Source organism: Phaethon aethereus (genome assembly GCF_964289735.1).
Source record: "Phaethon aethereus genome assembly, chromosome: 20".
Classification (NCBI taxonomy): domain Eukaryota; kingdom Metazoa; phylum Chordata; class Aves; order Phaethontiformes; family Phaethontidae; genus Phaethon; species Phaethon aethereus.
In genome coordinates this window covers 3,844,520-3,859,246 of record NC_138596.1, presented here as the reverse complement: position 1 = coordinate 3,859,246, position 14,727 = coordinate 3,844,520, and the positions used below count along the sequence as shown (strand labels likewise).

Genomic DNA, 14,727 nt, shown 5'->3' with positions numbered 1-14,727 from the left:
CTGTCCTTCAGCTAGTATAAATCTGCCCAGCGCTACTGCCTTTTTGTAGTCTTTGCCAGCATACACCAGCTGATGACTTAATGCTAGCATCAATAATCGTTAGCGCAAGAAAGGCCCCGAGAAATAAACAGTGCTGTAGAAAACCCCACACAACCAGTACATCAACACTGATAATATTTCACACACAGTGGATGGCAAGGAGAGACTGTTTACAAACTCCCAGCAAGAGCAGTAAGGAAAAGAGCAGCCCAAGAGTGTGCAAAGCCCTTATTGCTGAATTCCTCCCGCAGTCGTCAACAGGTACTGAGCAGCGCCTGCTTCAAGATCTGCGGAGGATGCCAGATTAGAAATCAAACTGTAAAAATACCCTGCATCGGCACTCGTGTTTCTGTGCTGGTGCAATGTTGCTGACTGGTCCTCTTTGGCTCCAAATATGATGCTGTCAGTACTGAGAATATTTCTTAATCAGCACTGAAGAGTGGCTGCCAGGAAAGTAGAAGTGGCTGTCTATCAGTCTTTCTTCTGCAGAAAGAGCAATTGTTTAAAGTGGGGGGGCTGTGTGACCTTTCCATTTTTCAAATGTGTATCTCTTCGCCAAGACTGTGTCATTCTTTGTAAGCATTTTGTTGTTCAAAACAAACCTTATACTGTGAACTCTTTTTTCCCCTCACTTAGTATGTTGCCGTTCAGCAGCCTCGTACTAACCAGTAAGGAACCAGCACGTAAGATCCATCTCACAATAATAAGCAAGTGCGGACACTCTTCTTCTAAGGAACAACCAGCTCTGCAGCAACAGGCAACCTCTTAGCTGAACTGGGGTGGTCAGTCCACAGAAGCAACCCTACAATGACAAGCAAGTTTGCTGAGGCTTGTGCTCATAAACAATCCTCCAACAGTAAACAAGTGCACTCAGGCAGATACTACTGAGAAATACCACAATAACAAACCGACCTGCAATGCCGACTCCTCAGAAACAGCCTGGGCAAAACCATGAGAGTCATGCAGAGCAAGGGGTGTTGAGATATCTGAGGATGGGAAACATTTCAAATCATGAAGGACATGCTTAAAATGCTTTAAAGCACCTTGAGAGCACTGGGGCAATGACAAGGAACGGGGATGGCTAACAAAGAGGCAGCTTATGTATTCTGTATATTGCTGTGCACTGCACTCAAACATATCTTCCATGGCATTCTTGATGAGAAGCCAACACAAATGCCACTCTGATTAATCAGGAAACTACCCAGCAACAACACGAAAAGTTTGCACGACACCAGCAAGCACACAACCTACTCTGAGAGATAGTAGGGTGAGGAAAGGTGCTCTTTTCATCAATACAAAAAACCCCTAAGGCTCATTGCTTGTGCAGATAATGAAGCCAAACATGTTTACACACCGGTGATCATTACAGGCAGTGATTAGAGGAGATCTCAGGTTAATTTTCATCTCCGCTAGCTAACAGACTGCTGACCTACTGCCCCACCTAACCTCTCCGGAGTGGCAAGTCAGGTGCTTTCACAAGCCGACGAGGCTGTCTTGTTCCTGGGGAAAACAAAGACTTTCTCAACATATATGATTAAAAAGGTCAATGAACCCCACACACTCAAACTGGTGTAATAGGACCAGCTGAGCTAAAGCAAAAATTCCTTTTGCTGGAAGTAAATAGCACACTGTTATCTCCCCAGGGGCCAGGCAATAACAGGAGGCATGTTCCCATTCACTCTGCCAGTGTGCGATATGCTAGTGCTCTGCCTATAAATACAACAGCTTTTTTTTGCCTGTTTTTTAACAAGGCTGTGACAACTTCATCTCATCTGGGTACAACAAACACGCCTGAGTTGTGGCTACACAGCAGGGCTTTCTGTTGTGTGTGCGCGTGGTGGGGTTTTTTCCACCGCGGGACCATATGTTACCTACTGCGTGGCGTGGCTGCGTTTCTACCAGCATATTAGGAGAAAATCAGGGCAGCTCTCCGTAGCGGCTGCACGGGGCAGAGTGCTTGAGGACGTGCACATAAAGCAGCACCTGAACTAGAGACAGTGGGCTTTGGACTGTACTACAGCACAGGGAGCTCGAACGGGAAAGACGTTACGAAGGCACTGGTAGGGGTCCAGAGGAAAGTTCCTTTTACAGTGTGAAATAATAAATGAGACGATGACAAAAAGGCAATACTGGGCTCGGGATACTGTCTTGGTACTATGCCAGCTAACCATGCTTTGTGCATTTAAAACTGACCTGGTCATTAATTTGTTACAGACTTGTGCGATGTGAACAAGGCCAAGTCTCTTGGATAAAGATGTTTTCTCTTGCAAGCCAACTGGAAATGCTTAGCATGTACTATTCACGGAGAAATCGGCTTGTCACATCTGTGACACGGCATTCCTCTCTGCACTGCCCACTCAAGACACCTCCCAGTTAATTTGACTGTAAGAACAGCTTTGCTGCACCAAACCAAAAGTCCGTCTAATCCACTGCTCTGTCTCTAGCCAGGGACGACGGTGGATGCTGAAGAAGGAACATACAAAGCAGCTCATACGTGATGATCCTTTCCCTGCTGTATCCTCTAAAAACCCAACAATAAGCAACGTGGGCTTTCCTGAGTCAGGTTGCGTCTGGACCGTTGCATCTGTGTTGTGTACAGCTCTGTTTTCCAGGCATTTAACTAATGTCTTTTTGAACTCATTTGGATCTAATTCTCTCAGGCAGACAAAAGGTAAAGTTATGGTAACTGGAGCTATTTATGTTACAAAGGAGACATGTAAGAAGGGGGTTAAAGCTAATGAATGGCTTTGGGAATGGACGGGACCTTTCTCAGAATAGAACAATAGGGCGCTTTTATGAAACTGGGAGAAAGAAAACACAAAACTATTAAAAAAGAAAGAACGCTCTTTTGTATTACTCGGCATTAGCCTTCAGAACTCATCACCACAAGATAGTACCCTGTGCTAGCTGCAGAGAGCCCATCTAGTCCTTTAGGTGATGATAGCTGAGGTGACTCCTACACAGCTTATTGAATCAAGCAGGCCACAACTTCAGCCAGTTTTCAGTGGGATGATTGGAACTGAATTTCAGCTCATCACTACTAATCAGGCTCAGAAAGAGGGAAACTGCTGTCAGGGGCCTTCCTTGGTGAAGCAGCGAGTTAACAGGCAGGGGTAACATCACACAAGAACGCTGACCATCTAGCTACCCTCATGAATGTTGCTCCTTGCTGGGCTTCACTGGCCAGGAGAGGAAAGGGAGTATACTTTCCTTACCTGGGTTGCTGCTGGCTGACCGATGACCACCCATCCTGGACACTGCTGGTCACTGTGATGTGAGACGGAGACGTTGGAAGCCCACTGATCGAGGAAGCCTTTGGGAGTGTAAACACCACAGTCTTTGATGCTGGTCATTTGCTCAAATTCCTCGCATACTCCATCACCATCATGGAAATAGCACCTGCTGGGTTCATCTGCCAGGAGAAAGTAGAGAAGAGAAATCACAAAGGACTGGCAACATGTCTGCAATCTAGCTGCTAGGACCTGATAAAATGATAAATGGTTGTGTATCTGCTGGACCAGATCACTGGGAAGTGAAAGCGTTGGTCACTTCTAGGCAATAACGAGGTGATTTTAAAAAAGCCAAGCAACAATAGTCAAATTCTGTATTGGGGAATTCCCCCAAGATATTTCCTAATGTAAGGGGTTTTCTGCTTATTTTCATCTCTCTCCATTTAAAAGGATGGAGTCAGAAGAAAGCAGAGATAGAAAATACATAGACACACAATGTGAGTGTTGGCATAATTCCACCAACTTGGATGGAAAAATGCCAACAGAGGATCTGGTCTACAATGTTTCCCTTTTTGTTTTTAAAAGATATCTGCAAAACAACAACAACTGCAGCAACTGTGAATTTAGGGATAGCGAAAACCGCCAAGTTCACAGTTGCAATGACCAAAGGGCCAAACAGATCTGTTTATCCAAAGAGCAGATACAGGATACGTAATGTGAGGGTAAGCCTGCCACATACACACACGGCTTCAACCAACATGACTCAGATTTGACCTGAAAGGATCAAAAGCAGCAGGAGACTTTATTATCCTTGTCCATTTATTCTGTGGCTTCTCTAATGAGACTGCCAACAAAGATGCCAAATTTTTGAGGTTGTTTCTGTAACACTGGCCCATTAAAAACTGAACTGAGATCCATCTACTCTTTTCAAACAGACTGCATAGCAATAATGACTTTCAGTCATTAGAGTACTCTGTGAAATGGAAACCTTTGACCTGTTGGTATCCTATTTTGTATTGTATTATCATTGCCAGTCCCCAGAGGTATCCAGTTCTGACAGCCTGTTGTATTTTTGTCTGGCAAATAAGCCTGCTGAAAAAATGGTAGGAAATTAGCCAGAGCTAGCTGGACTGATGGAAATGATCTCTACGGAGAGTCCTGTCGGTAGCATTGGACTATCTCGAGCTAGGTGTCAGAAAATCCAACGGCCGCTCAATTTTGAGCTACTTCCAAACTACTAAATCCCCTGTTTATTTTTCCTCCTAGTTTACACAGTGAAATACCATCATGAGCCAGAAAAAAATCAGTTTATTGCAATTCAATTATTTAAAGCCTTTCACTCCTTTTCCCCTCCCTTCCTCCCACTCCCCCATGCAAAATTCCAGATCCTTTAAGAGAGTGAGTTTGAAAGAATGGAGAAGTCTATCAGGGAAGAATGTCATTATGGTCTCATTTCATCACGACCTCTGTGGACAACTTGTGTATGTGGATAAGCGTGGGGAACTGTGTCTTTGCTGGGCCAGTGCTCCGAGCTGGCGAAAAGGAGCCAGCATGAATCTGGAAGCCGTTCAGCTGTATGAGCGCAGCCCTCCATCTGAGCGAATATTCCCGGGGTGGCCAAACTTCTTGACCCTACATGTCACATCTTAAAATCTTCATATGGCTGGGAGCCACCAAACATATACCACACACCTCGAAGAGCTCAGAAGGAGGAGCGCTTGGGAGAGTGCTTCACAGACAGAAGATGACAATGGCTCCCCGGGGTGTCCCATTACTCCACGGTGGGAGGGGGCTAGGGTGGATGTGAAGATGGACCCTAAGGCAACCCAGCAGCGCTGGCCCCAGCGGCCCTGCTGCCTTGCCTCCTCCCACAGCCAGATTGCCCAACAGCCCTGATGCCAGCAGGACCCTGCTACTCCTCATCTGATACTGACCCAGCTGGGAACATGAGCTTGAGCTGCTCACGAACCGTATGTGCCCTGACAGCCCCAGTTTGGACACGCCGGTAACGTACCTTGTTTCTCTGCAGGGATTATTAATGCTGGCACGGTGCTACACCAGCGTGGCTCATCCGTCCCTGGAGAGACACATTCTGTGTCTGGCCAGCTCAAGGAGTGGTCAGAGCAAGCATAGAACTGAGGGCCATGGAGACAAACTCTTGGTTCCCTCACCTGACCCTTCCACACCTCTTGCTCCTCTCTCTGCAGGGACGTATCAGAGCGCAGGCCAGGTCTCTGCTGTGCCCAAGACCACCGGGATAAAGCAAAGCGGCTCGCCCGCCTCGGAGCACTATGTCCCAGTTTGAGTGAGAGTCTCAGCAGACATCTCTCAGAAATATTCAGCTCTGGAGAGACTGTGGTCAGCAATCAAAGATCCTCAAAAACAAATCCCAAACACATGAAAATATGTATTTTTGGAGAAAAGAGTTTCTTGGTCATTTTATGAAATGGGGCTTATTTCTGTAAAAAGGCAAAAAAAAAAGAAAGGAAAATACCTACCATATTAAACAGACCCAACCTTCAGCCTATAAACACATGCACAGTAAGATATACACTTACAGCGAAACACCGGCACCCAAGTGCATCCTGCTACACACCCACACAGACAGAAACACTGACACACAAACACACGTATGCTCTCTTTGCACATCCCCAGTGCTGCCACCCCACTGATGCAAACGCATATCCAGAAACTGACAGCCTAATTTTAGGCGTATGTGCTTAGACAGTGTTTCCCTGGCCTTCCTGAGGCACTGACTTATTTTCACGACAGGCACTGAAGTAAGCACAACATTTATATAGCAACATACTCCTGCACTGGCTCCAAATGTTCCCTCCTAATGCGATGATAAACGTAATGGGCTTCTGATAAGATCATGTGTTTGGGATAAAAGAATACTCAAGACCTACTCCAATCCGATGACTTAATTCATACTCACATGGATGGGAAGGCAGCCTTTGAATAGCTGTGATCCAGGCCAGTGTGTGATCCTAACAGAGGCTAATTTGTTCCTGATTATGCTTAAGACCCCAATAAATCTGTCTGCTTGGAGTCTGCAAAACCTGAGGGAGGAACCGAATGGAGGGACTGAGATGTCTGAATTAAATAGAGACTGCCTAAATGATTAACGAAGTCTTGCTGAACTGCACTGTCATGAGCCCTTCTGCCGTGCTAGTCCGGGAGAGCCGCGGCACCCTGCCCTCCGCCGCAGCATGGGTTCGCTGGCTGGATGACACTGCGCACAAAGGCTGAGAGATTAGGTACCAGCTCGCTTTTGTGTGCTTTGAAAAATGATGGGGGGAAGTGGCTTTACAACCCTAGTTTTCTATTAAGGAAGATCTGTAGGTCCTGCTACGGGCACACCAACCTGAGGCGTGCGATGCCATGCTTTGAGGGGAGCGTTGGTGAGAAGAGGGGAAGTCTTTTCCTGCCCGTGAGCTTCTGACTTCTGAGTGATGGCAAAAAGGGGGACTTTTTTGAATCCTTCCGAGACACTGGTGAGGGGACTAACAAGGGCATCACCCTGTGACAGCCAGTTGTGGCGCATCACTGGGTAGGCTGCCAAAAAGAAGCAGAGGCTCTTCCTTCTTCAGGTATTGAGCACCAGCTCTGACTTCTGATTCTTACTGTGGTCTTGGATGCTTGGTAGGTTACAAGTTGGGCTTTACATTTTCATGAGCAAAGTGAAGAACGACCAGATTGTTTCTTCCTACGATTGCCCTCACAAAATAAAAACTAACAGGCTTCTTCCCTTTCCACAGTGGTGTGAACACAGCTCAGTTAAATCTGTAGAGTCCTACAGGCTCAGTGTCAGGAGTGGTATATTTCTAGGAAGCAGTAGCTAGCATATTTATTGCCGTAATGGTGCAAAATGCGTTTTCCGCTCTCTTCTCAACTACTGTGACGTGAAATGCATCTAGGGCCTTAGTAACATAAGCTAATTTTTGTCTCCACAGAGGTCTATAGGCTCCCAAGACCTGGCCAAGGTCATAGCAATGTATTGGTCACGTGTGGCCTGCATCATGGACTATGTTCATCAACACTGTGGACTTCTCACGTCAAAGTTGAATCTCAGTTGAAGGAGATATGGAGGAAGGGAACGTGAAGAAAATCTGATTTGTCCTCAAGAAAAAATGACTTCAAAAAATTAAAACGCAGTTACCTGGAAATCCAGCTTAAATCTAGAACAGTAAAATGTCTGCAGATGTAGCACCTGGCGGCAGGAGACAGCGTCTCTGGGGGACTGACAACAGATGCTGAAGGATCCTGAGCTCAACTTAAGAAACATGTATTCATTCGGGCAGCCCAAGCTCCTCTTCTGTGACAAAGTTCTTACTGAAGGCACAAGAATGTTGGGGCCAGACCAAAGTCTCTGTCCTGCCCTTGCTTTGAGAAAAGGCAGTCCCTGGTTCAGCAAAGCTTTCTGTGGCATCTGGGAATCCCTGAACACCCCATGGCAGCCGTCAAGCTGGAGAAGAGGGATTTGTTGGGGAAAGAGAATGGTAAGACATGGCCTGCTTACTAGTGCAGTCGGGCTTCAAGATCCAGAACGATCTTGGGGCTCTTGTGTGTTGCACCAGAAAATGGTGCAAACTCTGTTTCTCCTTGCTTATTAAGCTGCCCAAGCACAGTGCAAAATGCAGCCTGTCTTATTGAAAAACAACCCCCTCCTCTGGGGTTCAGAAATGAAAGGATGCACAAGGTAAAGCAGAGGACTTAGAGAGCACCTGGGAAGCGCCTGCTAGGCCAGGTCTGGATGAGCAGGTAACTCCCCGTCACAGTTACCTGTTGCAAGCGAGGCTCGACAATCACCGGCGAAACGCATGAAGTCTGGTACAGGAAGCAGACATGCAGGATATACACTTATCTGTGATAGGCAGCCTTCCACCTCATTAAAAAAAAAAAAAAAAAGAAAGATAAAGAGATCCAATTCATAGCACAGGGCACATCCTCCGACGAGGCTTTTAATGTCCGAGCCACATGGTCAAAGTGCTGGGGACAGACACTTGAGGCAGCTTCCTGTTTTCAGCTGGAACGCAGTGATTGGCATCAGCATAGTCTTCTTTTGTGCAATAACTACTATTTTTTTTAAAAGGCCAGACAAAAAAAGGAGTATTTTTAAGCTCAGCTGTTTACTTAGGGATGTTTCCAACTATAACAAGCCTCATGCCACATAACTATTTGTCCGAAGAAAAAAAAAAAGGGGGGGGGGAGACACAGAAAAATGCAGAAGTATTGTCTCAGAGTAACAAATTCTTGGAATAGAGCAAGTTTTGCATTTTAACCCCTGAAAGGTCTGTCCAGAGGTGTGCAGGCCCTGTCGGGCACAGCGAGGGCCAAATCACGGGCTCACCTAGGTCAGCAACTTCCGCAGAAGCGTGATTTTACCACCGCGTCACTTAATTGGCATCTCCAGCACTGGTGTTTATGTTCACAGATGAGCGAGAAGAAACGTATCCAGAGGTTTCTATCACAAAAGGAGAAATAATTCCACTGCAGATCACATGAACCCGGCGGCTGAGCGATCGCAGAACCTGCTCCATTTATTTCTATGGGAGTTTCACCTTTGGCTTCAGTGGGAAGAGAGTGAATAACATGGCCTGCTTCCAGGATATCTGCTAATCTCTTCTTTAATATTGAAGAAGCCAGAGACAGAGATATTTCCTGCTACAGTAAAATATTCGAGAGTTATTTTCCTTCCTGGAAATTCTGATTTGAAAAGAGGAAAACCATTACACAGAGCTTGGGCAGACCTTTCCGAATGAATCACACAGAATCACAGAATCACAAGGTTGGAAAGGACCTTTAAGATCATGAAGTTGCATATCAATGAATTGTGACGTTTTCCTTCAATGAAACAAAACAGACACTTTGGAAATTAAGGCGTCGTGGGTGTTGTGATCTACTGCAGAACTTCCAGGGGCCTCGCAGGAGGGCTTTTGTCCATACAATATGACAATCGTGTCCGAGCATCTCCTGAACCGAGCGGGCGGGCATCATGCGTTTGCAGAGCACGGCTGCCTGGTAATTCAGCTGCTTCGTGGAAACACATTCCTGGGCTTGTTCTTTGTCTGGTGTGACTCGGCTCATCGGTATGATATAGCGGTCGGAGGACAATAATTATGCAATTGATCTGCGTGCTGCAGACAGATACAATTACAGCTCCCTTGCAGAGCCCGGCATTGAAATTTGATATTTCACCTCCAAGAACACGAGCCTTCGTCACTTAAGCGAAAGGATATTTTCCATCGCTGCCAGCGGTAGCAAGACCTTGCTCTGCGGCTAGCCAACAGGAGCCGACGTGGCCTTCCCCCAGCCCCGGGCAACCAAGCGTGTTATAAAAGCACTACAACACGCATCCTCTTCCCACCTAATCTTGTTTCCCTCCCTGGGTTGTCGAATAAATCAGAAAATTGGTGCTGAGAATGTTCCAATATTTCCTCAGACTTTCACAGATTTATTAGCTAAGCTTGGAGACTGTTCGACTGAAAGTCTTGAGGCTGCTGTCACACAAGGCAGCAACTGCTGCGACCACGAGAAGGCTGGCCAGCGTGGTGGCCCTTCTCGACACCTGGCCCACTTGCTTGGGAGGCTGGGAATGAGCCCAAGAGAAAAAACCCGGTGGTGCCGTTCACCAAGGAAAACCAACTGCTTGTTTGCATGTGATGGGATGTTACTGCAAAGGACGGTCTTGTGCTCAGCATCACCCTCTAAGCACAGCAAGTTGCTGTTGAGTCACAGAGAATGCTCTAAGGAGGGAAGCGTGACCAGCCGTGGAAGCCTCTCTGATCCACGGAGAGTAATGTGCGAAGGGTGCAACAAGCAAAGGAGTAATTCTTCTGTTGGGCTCTCATTGTAGCTGTGTCCTAAAAACCAAAGCTGGATTGAGCTGGGCTGGAGTCACTGGCCTAGGGAAAAATGCAGGCAAATACCACTCCAGCCCACATTCTCCCCCACAAAAAAGCATCTGTCCTTTGTATTCTGCTGCTTGAGACGCCTGCTCTCTCTGCTCTGTGGCTTAGCTGGCCCTGCTAAGATTGCGCTATTAATGATGACAGTCTGAAAATCACTTTACGAGACTTTATGACGATGCTGTTATTACTAACTTGCCAAATGAGCGCTCAGACATTTTAGAACATGTAGCCACACTCTCATGAGCTGCAGGAAACAGTCAGCTTCAAAGTATTTGCCTCAGGCCGAAGGATTCACACAAATATCATCCGAATAGCCCTGGTCGGTAAATTCATTGCTCTCTGCTATGAAATTCTGCTATAGAATCTCAGCTGCTTTATCGACAGCAATACTCTTTCCCAAGCTCCTTGGTCAATGCCTTAGTCTTACTGATGCCCTGTGAGATGCTGAGTTTCTCTTGCAAGGTGGCTCAGTTTCTCCCATGCTGTTGTTCTACTGAAAGCCCTCAGCAGGGTCAGCCAAGGCCTATTTAGTGTTCGTGAAAGACGGCGAAATCACCATTAGCTGCTGTGTGGGGCCGCCGTTTCGGCAGTCAAAGCTGTATTCCTGTGCAGGGGTATGAGAAAGGGAGGGGGAGAGGATGGGAGCGAGGCGCACTCTCAAAGCATGCCCACAATGAATATGGATGGTCATCCATCAATTTATTTTAAGCACATTACTTCTCTGTCAGAAGGGGAAAAAAGGATAAAGAAAGAAAGGAAAGAAAAGACATATAAAATTAGGTTTGTGTCACTCATTTAACACTGCAATTTCCCTAGAGGATTATGCACCAAACAGAGATAGCAAGCTCATGAATATTAATTATTTCCCTGAATGCAATGCAGCCCGCCAAACAATAAGATTAGGGGAAAGTGCTATGCTTAATTTATGGATAATGGGAGAGGTAAAGGATAGAGCTCCCACAAAGGTAAGGCTCACAGCTGGAGGGAGAGGCCTCTGAGGAGGAGGAGGACAGATCCAGATTTGTAAGGTAGTGAAAAAACACTTGAGGCCAAGCAGGAGCGAAAGAAAAGGTGTTTAAGGATCATTGTCAAATTAAAGTCATACTTCTCCCTGGACAACCACTGGCGACTAATGCTTCAAGCATGCCAGAAATTGGTGGTACGTTCAAGAGCTACGTATATTTATTTTCTCTTTTCCTCTGCTCTGTGCCTTTTCTTTGCATTTTACATCCCTGAGCACCTGATCCAAGATCACGGAGACGTGTGTCTAACCGGAAACATGCACATTCTTCTTGGGACCACTCACGTGTGGAAGTTAGTGGAAGCGCTGCCCGGTTTTCCTGCAGAAAGGCTTTAGCAAAGAGTCCCTTATAAGCAAAGGCGATAAAGTGTAGCAATGATAACACCAGTAAGATGCGACTGAAAATGCCATAAATTACCAGACAAACTTAAGGGTAGATAGAAGTTCTGAAGCTACTTCCCAGCAGCGTTTCAAAGTGTCTGTCAGTCTTTACTCATCTCTTTTCATATTACTTTCTCCCTCCCCTTCTTTTTTATTGATCTCTGCATCTTTTTTATTATATCCCTCTCTTTCTTCAGCACTAGCGAGCTAAATCAATGCATAATGCACATCACACTCAACAAAAGGAATGCAAATGAAAGCAGTGCTCTTTTTCAACGTCCACACATATATCTAGACGCATGTGTACGATGTTGGGTGTGTGGGAGAGTGCATACCAAGGACAAGGTGCTCAGCTGCTTGTTAGACACCCATTTCTCAACGGTCTGGATGGAACGGATCAAGTGCTAAAAAGCTCTTGGGTTCCCACAACTGCAAATCATAACTCTTATGACTGGGGCCTGTTTTACACAGGACATGTCGGCTTGAATTTGGCTGAGATCCTCAGTAATCGCAAAACCCCATTATCCTGGGAGTAATCCAAGAGCAAGGTGAAAGAAAAGCAGCCAAGAGCTAGGAGAGGGGTGCATCAGTCACAGCGGACATGACTTTGATTTGCTCGTCTCCTACAAATCAAAAGGCAAAGTGAAACTTTCCCCGTGGGACCAAATTCTGTGCGGATGAGATAAAATACGCAAAATCCACTATGCGAGGGGGGAAAAAAGTAGAGATGATAAATTTCGGGATGGGAAGGGTGAGTGTACCGCAGAACTTAAAAAAGGAGTGCTGCCAGATGCTTTCATTAATTAATTAATTAATCTCACTGTCGCTCGTCAGCATGTTGCAGGAAGAAAACGCTATTAATCTTATCTGTTTTCTGTTACTCGGCTTTGTGTTCAGAGAAGGCCAGGACAGCCTGACAGTAAGACCACACAGTTTTCTTCCCTGCCTCCCTCCTTCCTTCCCCCGCGCCCCTCCTCCCGTGGCAGAGCAGATTGATCCACTGTTATCTGATTAGAGAGGAAAGGAGGAGGGAAAACAAAACCAGGAGAAAAAAAGAAAAAGTCTAATTTTATTACAAGCACTAGCACAAAGTGTCTTGAGAGCCTTGTGCCATTTATTCAAAGGAAAAGTTGGACCAATTAAAAAACCCCATAAACCTCATGATCCTAAAAGGCAAAGGGAGCAGGAGGGGCAGAGAGACACCTGCAGACAGGCTGCCTCCACCCTTGGAGATATCCAGAAGGCAGCTGCACATGACCCTGAGCAACATGCTCCAACTTTGAAGCTGGGTCTAACTTTGAAGTTGGCCCTCCTTGGACCAGAGACCTCCAGAGACTCCTTCAAACCTAAATTATTCTGTGATTCATGGCTCTAAATCTAAAGCTTGATGGCGTTTGCAGGCTCTGTTGTGTTTCTGTTCTACCAAGTGAGGGGACTTGCGTGGTCTCTGCGTTGGAAGGAAGAAGCCCGCTTGGGCTTTGCTATCAAACCTCCTGCTACGGACCCCCCCCCCCCCAGATAAAGCCCCTTCAGCCCTGCCTTCGCAAACAGAATGTTTAGTGATTATTTTCAGCCATGTGGGACCCAATCCTGCAGACAATTTGTGACAAGCATTGCATTCACTGTTGTGGTTAGATTTGCTGAAGTCTAAAGAATGCCTTGTGGTAGTTCAGAAACATGCCTGGAAGGAAGCATTTGCAAGATCAAACCCGGAGGCCCCCAGTTCAGCAAAGCCTCTGAACATGTGTTTGAGGCTCACTGAATTCTTTGGTGAAGGGGAGTGATTCCCGGGGCTCTAAAGAGCTACATAATACAACAAGAACATCACTGCAAAAATAACACTGTCTGAAATAATTACTTGTTGTCCTACAGGATTATAACATGTGTTAGCCTTGTAAACATGCAAATAAATTACACTTATTTTTCTGTGCTCCTCAAACAAGGACCCAAGCATTCTGTATTTTCCAGGAAAACACCCCACCAGTCTCAAAGATGACTTTTGTATGGTTAAAGGCAGGGGATCCAGTCCAATATTATTAGATTGTGGAGAATGCTGACTTTCTGCTCTTTTAATTATCATTTATTATGTAATATGCACAGCTTCTTGCTTCCCCAACATCTCTATGGTTTCTGGTGAGATTTTAATGCTTGATACGTTAAAACAGAATACAAATCAGCACTGTTCATTTGTCTGAAAGATTAGCCAGCAGTTTCTCTCTAGCTCTTGATGTCCTAATTCATGGTGGTCCAGCACCCATAAAAGCCAACAGAACCTGTTTCACAGGTATTGCCTTCTCTGAACGTTTCTGAGGGACTTGATGAAGGCAGTGGTTGCCCAAAACCAACAGCACTGCTCTACCCTTGCAGACCCCGCATGCAGGGCCATCACCACCACAGCAGTCGCGCCACCACAACTGTAAAGTCACACAACAAAACGTTTGTAAGGTCTGCGTCCACCCGCCTTGCCATTGATGCAGCTAATTTGATTCACCTAAGTGAGTCCCTATATTTAGTATTTCACAAACAATGTGATTTCATTTGCTTTTGTAATCCAGGACCTGTGGAAAACCACAACCTTCCAAAGCCCATCACAAACAAACAACTTTATACCTCTGGAATTCCCCTTTCCTTTTCAACACAAGCAAATCTGAAAAATCGCTTCCTCTGTAACGGCATAGAAAAATCAGTGTGTATGTTTTAGTTGCTTCATCTTCTAATCAGATTGCTGTCAGACAGGTTTTTTTCCACACTCTTAACCAGTTGCTGGTCCTGGAGATGAACGTGCACACAGGCATAAAGCAGGCTCCTGCGCTCACCTGGCAGAACACTGCTGTGCAGGCCAAGGCTTGGGACAACCCTGCTCTTACTCCTCTCCATGGACTTATTTGGAGCATGATGCAGCTCCTGCCCAGCCCACACGACCCCGTTTCCTTCAGAACCAGGAGGACCTTTGGTCATGGCCTAATGCAACGCTGGGATGTGGTCAAAGCACAGACCTGGACCAAGGAACTCAGACCTGCAGCTGAGCAGGGTGATAGAGATGCAACTACACAGCTCCAACCCAAACTGTTGCTGGAACGAGCCTTGCACTGTGCCTGACTTTTAGAGAACCCAAAACAGTTGTATGTTTATCTCACTTTCA

General features: G+C 46.1%; 1 protein-coding gene across 1 annotated transcript in view; it reads right to left on the bottom strand.

Annotated features, from left to right (window-relative positions):
* The window catches only part of PAPPA (pappalysin 1), a gene marked incomplete at its 3' end in the record, with an annotated part of 179,051 nt that overhangs the window by 68,273 nt on the left and 96,051 nt on the right, over positions 1-14,727 (bottom strand). Inside the window, exon 10 of the mRNA XM_082009036.1 lies at positions 3,255-3,451. Coding sequence (XP_081865162.1) covers positions 3,255-3,451 — 197 coding nt within the window. The remainder of the gene's footprint in view (positions 1-3,254; positions 3,452-14,727) is intronic.